Source organism: Hippoglossus hippoglossus, chromosome 8 (assembly GCF_009819705.1).
Source record: "Hippoglossus hippoglossus isolate fHipHip1 chromosome 8, fHipHip1.pri, whole genome shotgun sequence".
Classification (NCBI taxonomy): domain Eukaryota; kingdom Metazoa; phylum Chordata; class Actinopteri; order Pleuronectiformes; family Pleuronectidae; genus Hippoglossus; species Hippoglossus hippoglossus.
In genome coordinates this window covers 2179254-2186947 of record NC_047158.1, presented here as the reverse complement: position 1 = coordinate 2186947, position 7694 = coordinate 2179254, and the positions used below count along the sequence as shown (strand labels likewise).

The 7694-nt window shown below is 41.0% G+C and overlaps 1 protein-coding gene and 1 long non-coding RNA gene across 2 annotated transcripts; both read right to left on the bottom strand.

Annotated features, from left to right (window-relative positions):
* Positions 1 to 1885: 1885 nt before the first annotated feature.
* LOC117766920 lies at positions 1886 to 3451 on the bottom strand. Its single transcript, XM_034594371.1, has 4 exons — positions 3278 to 3451; positions 2863 to 3034; positions 2324 to 2487; positions 1886 to 2239 (listed from the first exon to the last, which is right to left on the bottom strand). The coding sequence occupies exons 1-4, from the start codon at positions 3387 to 3389 to the stop codon at positions 2061 to 2063; spliced, it is 627 nt and encodes a 208-aa protein (XP_034450262.1). The 5' UTR covers positions 3390 to 3451; the 3' UTR covers positions 1886 to 2060.
* A 126-nt stretch (positions 3452 to 3577) lies between these two features.
* On the bottom strand, positions 3578 to 4484 carry LOC117766942. Its single transcript, XR_004614790.1, has 3 exons — positions 4164 to 4484; positions 3902 to 4079; positions 3578 to 3822 (listed from the first exon to the last, which is right to left on the bottom strand). It is a non-coding gene; the product is annotated as an uncharacterized LOC117766942 (long non-coding RNA).
* Between the last annotated feature and the right edge of the window lie 3210 nt (positions 4485 to 7694).

Sequence of the window (7694 nt, the reverse complement as noted above, 5' to 3'; positions counted from 1 at the left end):
ATAACCTACCCCAATGCACTCCTATTACTTTTATCATTGAGTATTTATCATTCAGTATTTCTACACGTTCTTAAAATCCGTTTTCACAACCGTTATCCTGTTCACCATACTTTTACATTCATATACACTACTCTTTTAGTTTTTTAACTGTCTGCAGACATTGCACTGATGTCATCATTGTTTTAACTTGTGTTTTGACATGCTCTATGTGCCTTTGAATTGTCCTCCACGGGCAAATTAAGAACTTTTGAATTTGAATAAGTTTAAAAAAATGTGTATTATGTTTTGTGTATAATCATGTGGTTACATAATTAGCGTTTACTATTGTTGTCGTCACGTACTCATGCCTTTGTGTCGCTTCCTCTACAGGTGCAGCTGTTGTCATTGTGCGAAGATGCCAACAGAACGAGAGAATGTGTGCTGCAGGGAGATACACAACGTAAATTATCTAATAATCTTCACTGTAGATTATCTAATAACCTTCACTGTAGCCAAAGTCTTCTATACGATATGGTACCAACATTTCCTGTTATTTCTGCTCATCAGGTTCTTGGGAGAATGAACCTGCTTCAGTCCCCCACAAACTGCATGACTTATCATCCCAGCCTGGAAACTGTGTGCCTTAATCTGTACTCTCTTCAAAATGCCCACAATATTTACCAGGCTGACTATTGGCCTTTGAGGCTCAGACCTCACCGGTAAGTTATAAATGATTTCATAGATAATAATAAAACTTAATTTTTATAGAACCCTTTAAACAAAAAATACAGCTCTTTGCATTCAAAATAGATACAAACATGGTAAATTGGATTTCAAATGAGAAGACGTCATAATACATTTGAAAGAAATCGAATTCATTTAAAATGCATAAAAATTGAAATAGCAATTGATTAAAAAGATTTTAAGCATGTCGGAGTGCAAGATCTAGTTAGAAGCTGAAGTAAAGAGATGTTTTACATGTTTTTAATACATTAATTGAAATAGCTTCTCTGATTAAAACATACTGTGTGAAATTATTAATCCTGTGTAGCTAACATGATGTAAATTGAATGCATATTTACAATAAATATATCAAATGGTTAGCAATGTTAACTCCCTGAAATGTAACATATGAGGCACTTGTGTTTAGTAGAAAATTACTTTTATTACAGAAGTTACACAGTAACAGAGCAACTTGCAAAAATCACAGTGGTGTGCATAAAAATCTATGAATAAAAATATAAAAAATGTAATAACTTCACTGCAGTGACACCTGTGAGGTCCTGATATTCAGTCAATAAAGTGCAATAACTGTTTGCCCCCCCCCCCCCCTTTCAGGTGTTACAGGCATCTGGCATATTGGAACTTTGTCAGCTGGTGCTGGGGCCATCTTAGGAGAAAAAGGTGAGGGTATTAATTCCCTTGTGTCAATCAATAAATCAAATTTTATTTGTATAGCCCATATTCACAAATCAAAATTTGTCTCATAGGGCTTTAACAAGGTGTGACATCCTCTGCCCTTAGCACTCTACTAAAAAAACTACTAAAATCCCTTTTAACAGGGTAAAAAGAACATAGAAACCTCAGAGACCCACATGTGAGGGATCCCTCTCCCAGGACCGACAGAACTGCAATAGATGTCAAGTGTAAAGGAGAACATCAGAAAGATAAGGGTATTTGCAGCATTGATTAGAATAAACACTTTGTAGCATAATGGAAGGTAAATGAATTGATGGATTATTGTCAGTAATGGTAGAGTATCTGAGTAGACATATTGTATATCAAGCAGTCTTGTTGTAATCATGGTCAGCAGCCACCACGATCAGGATCCACCATCACTATCAGATGCCAACACGATACAGGATCCGCCATTATTATCATGATCTGCCAGCACGATACAGGATGCGCCATTACGATCACGATCTCTGATACGCGATCCACCATCATAATCCACGATGTGGCCGCGGGTCCAGGATCTGCGGACGATAAGGCATAGGGACTCCATAGACACTCTCGTGTATAGTCCTTCGCATATGTGAGGAGTTCTCCGATGATGTGTACAAACAACAGTTATGTTGGTTTCAGACTGCCCCTTGACTGAAACAACTGACATCGCCAGGGATGACCTCTTCCTTTGGTTGTTGCATGTACTGAGAGGACAGCGGCTCAGGGACGTTGATCCTCTGAACCTCCTCAACATATGGTTCCGGATTGTGAAAAACTTGGTGAAATAGGACATCCATAAGTTCTTGGATGTAACCTGAAAAGTATTTGTAAATCAATCTTTTTTAAGTATTTGATTTATGCTGATTTTTACTTTGTAATAAAATGTTGTGTATCTTACCGTATGTTGGCCCTGTTTTATCTGTCCCTGTTTTAACTGGCTTTGCTGTGCATTGCCCCCTATTTGCCTTTGGAAATTTTATTTTGTAGATGGGCTTCCCTGATGAGGTAGTTTCCTGAGTGCGATCAGCATTCTCATTGAAGTGCATTGCAGAAAGGTACAACCTGAAAAACAAAGAAATCTGTGTAAATTACCTATCTGAGCCTTTTCACACCAGTTCAACCAAACATAAGGCACTTTCAGAGCAAATCAACTTATGACAAACATCACTAAGTATCTTGTACGCTGGGGTTTTCTGATGATTACATATGAACTTTCAATGTTCACTGCTGCACACCCCTCCTTTTTACGGAAGCATTCAAGAATATGTAAATCACTGTGGTCTGTAGTAATTGATTTTTAATTAATTTCTTACCAATGAAATTCTTTATAAATGTGGTCACATGTTTCTTAAATTGTGAATGTGCCCCATAAAATATAGATTGACAATCATTTCAGATCAAAATGACAAACTATCCAATACATTATAGATTTATTACCTGCAAAGCATTCCAATGAATGGGAAGACAACATTCTTAGGGGCAAACGATAGGATAACACTATGAAACGCCTCCAAAGATGAAGTCTGGTTTTGCAGGCTCAACTTCTCCACGTCCTTCAGGGCCCTCTTGTTTAGCAGGGCCTTCTCTACTTTGTAGAGTGATTTTGAACCTGATTTTTCCGGGTGAAAAAACAGACAATTATTTCATGGATATGTCCAATTACCACATGACAAGTTGCTAGATAGACATTATTAGCCTGTTACAGAGGATCAATGACAAACATTACACTGATTCTTGAGACATGGGACTAAACACTGCGTTCTTATAGTTTGATGCACAGTTGAGATCCCTGAAAAGATACAGATAGAACACAAATGTAATTGGAGCATTGTGCAGCATTTACAGTACACACCTGGCTCAAACCACTTGCTCCGGGCAGTTGTTGGCGTCACTGGATGTTCAAACCTGGGGAAGATGGGGTCTTCATGTGTGTGGACATCTTGGAGGTGGTTTACGAGAGACATCCACCTCGCCACTTTCTCTGGACCAGAGCTGGAAGATGTAGCAGTCCAGTACACATGGTTCTTGATACTTCGCCAATAATAGTTACATACGGGTACCGTATCTAAAAGGTTATATATTTTTGTTGTTGTCTTTTGTACAGCTTTGTTACATCACCAAACAAGACACAAAGACTTCCCCAGTGTTTGTTGTACATGTTATCGTTATGTATCATAACAGTACTGTAAAAAAAGAGTAATTGCATCATGCAACATTACCCGTCCTTGCTAAATGTATAATTTTCGCTGCCTTATGTGCCGAATACATATACAAGCCCGATAATATTTCCTGTGGAAACTGTAGGACCAATATATCTCACCTGCACCAGTTGGATGTCAATTATTGTGTTTCTCTCAAGGTGCATCACACTGTAGCTGCCATACTTTGCAGAGTGTCCTGGGGATATATATATAAAAAAAACTATTGATTGTAAAAAGTTATACAGCCTGATCATGCAGAAAAAAATAAGTCTTACCTGGTGAGTCTGTCCTCATGTCACCTCCAATGATGATGCTGTCTTTTTGGCTTAGCTGTTGCAGAAGCACCTCCTGGCCTATCTTCCATTTATGGAGGATACTGGGTTCCAGGTACATGCTTGCATGTCTTCGAAATGTGTCATATTGGAAGACACTGATGTGCATTGCCTTGAATATCTAATATAGATATAACAACAATAATTACTTTTTTATTGCATGTTTCACCAATTTCTCCCAAATAAATTTATAATATAAAAGTACCTTCTCCAGCTGGAAGAAAGATGCACCAGAGAAGTAAATTGCAGCAGACAGGTGAATGTTCCCTGCAGGGGTGCTTCCACAAACTGGCTGGCTCTTCCATTGTCTAAAGAAGCTGCAGTCTCTGCAGAGTTGATCAATGGCCACGAAAGTTCCTCGACTTCTTGGGGTGATTTCACACAACCGTTGGCACACTGGGCAGGTCTCGAAGAGCTTGAGGAGGCAGCTTCCATAGACGATGTATTTTTTTTCACCATAGGAAGGGCTTTGAGTGGATCTGTGTTTAGTACACAGTTACATTTGGTTACATTATATTTTCAAATAAATTTCTCTTTTGAAAATGCAATCTGACACATATTCAACGATCAAATGTGAATGACCCTTTTTTACTTGCCCAAACAAAACAGATAAGCACACTTACGACATTTGTGATGTCTCTGTCACAGCAGTCACAGAGTCCTGCGGGTTGTATGTCGAGTCGTGAGGCTCAGGAATGTCAAAAGATGCATCCTCATCCTCCAGTTTCACGACACGTGGTCTTTTGGCTGGTCTTTTGCCTTGGACAAAGCTGACATTCCCTCTGACTGGTGTTGAAGACTTTGCAGACTCCCCAAATGTGCCGGAGCCAACCCCTATGTTTCTGCAAGTGACTGTGGCCTGCGTGCCTAATGACACCAATGTAAAAAACTGAGTAATTTTTTCTACAGTGATTTTTTCTACATGTTTACCAACAATGACTTAGACATCTGTGCATAAACTCTCCACCATTGTCCACAATTCCATTTACCATTGAATTGAGAGATGTAAATGTGTATTATTTATACTGGCCAATTTTCTTACCTTTGCTTCTCACATGTTCCCTCAGAGTCCCCTTGGAAAGTTGTGTCGCAACCGGTCTTGTAGCTGGAGGGTCTGTTTGGGTCCCCACGTGTTTATAGGTGGCCAATACGTGCTGTGATGTACCCTGCAGATAAAAATAAATGTAAGGGACCATGTGAAGATTTAGCGTTATAAAGTCAATACTAAAACACAGCAGCCTCTGCTAGAAAACAGTGTACCAAACCATGTATGTGATGTACTATCTAACACATCTGTGGATGGGATTATTGGTATTCTAACAAGCACATTGAAAGACTTGAAAAGTCTGTGTCTGGTAAGATATGAACTACCTTTTCTGTATCCTTTATGGCGCTACCAACACACACTTTTTAACAACCACAAACACGCTGAAAGCACATTTACGGAGTGACATTAGCTGTGATTCAAGTCAATGTAAACGCTATGCAGTTAAAACACAATTGTGAGTCTCCTGAACTGTATTACACCGTCAGCTCTCGGTGTCCTTTGCTTAGGCACAAGGCTCTGTTGCAGCCCCAGCACAGGTGACGAAACAAAGCTGGGAACGACAACAGTGGTACAAACAGCAGCAAAGTAGAACGTTAAGAAAGAACCAGTGTGAGGAACAAAACCGTGACGGTACATAACGTTGCGTGTTGTTTCTACGGTTTACAACCAGTTCAGTGTGAAGCTGCTCTGTGCTTATGTAACGGTGTAAATAATTCACTAGTGGTTATGTTAAATTCTGTTCAACTTGGGACTGCATCACAGTTTTATTGTATTGGTTTTATTTTGAAAACCCACAGCGGAAGTTTGTGATGTATTAAGTGTGGCGCACTTCGTTTATGTCACAGAAAACAAACGCTCCCGCTGTAGGTAGGTTGTCGCTCTGTTCGAGTAGTGTTTAGCTAGTTGCTAATGGTTGAATGTAGTGTATGTAACACTTATGTATTAATATGAAACTCTCTTTTTTTAGTTTCGAGCGGAGATTAATACCTGTTGTTGTGTGCTCTGCAATATTTGCAGGTATGTTATTCAGTTGTCATTGATTTACCACTATACGATCACGTCAGACAGAAAACAAACGCTCCCGCTGTAGTTCGAGCGGAGATTAATACCTGTTGTTGTGTGCTCTGCAATATTTGCAGTTTTGCAGAATAAAGTCCAACTGCTCCATATAAACCTGACTCGAGTGAAGTTCATGCTAAAAGCAGCGGACCAAGATAGAGAACGTCACATTGGTGCCGTGACCCGTCGATTCTCTTGCTGGATGGTGGTTTCTTCAGCGCCGATCCGGGGATTGTTTCTGCTGCTGCTGATCTTCAGTGTGTAAACAGGTGGACAAGTAACTTGGACTGTGTTGAGCTGAATGCACATAGATTAAGTTTCTTTCGTTACTCGTCTGTACTTAACTTTTTTTTTTTTTGCATTTTGAGTGTTTTATTTTTATTACTGATATTGTATATATATATTTTTCATGATGAATATTGGTCGGGAGGATATTAGCACACCCCGTAGCTTTGGCAGGGGTAGGGGAAGGGGATTGTTGAGTTCTCCGATGTTCTTGCAGTTTGAAACTCCTGTTCGGGGGCATGGTAATGTTGCGGGGGATAGTCGGGGTACACCAGAGTTCCCTTCCATCAATAGGGATGTAGCGTTTCCCCTTAGTCGCCCTGTAGGCATTACACATGAGTCTCAAAACGCCAGCTCTACTATTCCTAGCCCTGATGCCCTTGCTACTGAGATTGTCAGTCAGATGGGAGATGTGATCCAGCAGGTTAGCCAGAAGGTATTACAGAACATTATGACCCAACTTAGCCCATCTGTTAGTACCCCTTTAACCAATGCTCCCACCCCACCATCCAAAAATGACATGTCAACTTCAAACATGCTTGATGTCTCTCATGTGCAGCTTGTGTCCCACAGAAAGCTGAAAGATCCCCCATGCTTCAGAGGGGACAGCTCTGACCCTATTTCCGTGAGAGAGTGGGAGGACCTCATGAGGGCTTTTATTAAGAGAGGTAACCTGAGATCTGAGGAACAAGCCGAGGAGATCCTTATTCATCTTAGAGGCAAAGCCAGAGATGTTGTCAAGTTTGGTACCAGGAACAGTGACATAGACCTCACCCGTGACCCTGAGGCTATCTATGGTCTCCTTCGAAGGCACTTTGACTCTGCCCCATGCTCACCACTCCCATTAGCGGACTTTTATACCACTCTGCCTGAGATAGGTGAGGGTGCATTTGACTACTGGCTCAGGCTGCACCGTGCCGTTGACCTTGCCATTGAACGTCTGAAAGAGCAGGGCAAATCGCTTGACTGTCCTGGTACTGAGGTGACACGCATGTTCATAAGGAACTGTCCCTCTCCTGAACTTTCTATGACCTTTCGTTCGAAGACAATGGACAAGTGGACTGCTAATGAAGTTCAGGACATTTTGTATGAGTATCATTCAGGTATGACCTCCACAGTGAACAAGGCAACTAAGGAGAGGGTTACAATGAACACACAGCACACAGCCGCTCCGGCAGCTACTGGAGGGCAGGGCTCACCACAGTCGCAGGCCACAGACTCTGCTACCCTGGAACGCCTTATTAGCATGCTGGAGAAGGTGTTTCTGCAGAGACCTGTTCACTCGGGTCCAGCCAGACAGTCTGGCCCACGGCGGCCTAGAATTGAAGGGTTACATGAAATGCC

Excerpts from the sequence above, each read along its gene's own strand:
- LOC117766920 (XM_034594371.1), bottom strand. The coding sequence starts at position 3,389 with ATGTCTCTCGTAAACCACCTCCAAGATGTCCACACACATGAAGACCCC. Across the intron at positions 2,488-2,862 it reads TTCATTGGAATGCTTTGCAG|GTTGTACCTTTCTGCAATGC; the intron begins GTAATAAATCTA and ends TTTGTTTTTCAG. Across the intron at positions 2,240-2,323 it reads TAAAACAGGGCCAACATACG|GTTACATCCAAGAACTTATG; the intron begins GTAAGATACACA and ends AATACTTTTCAG.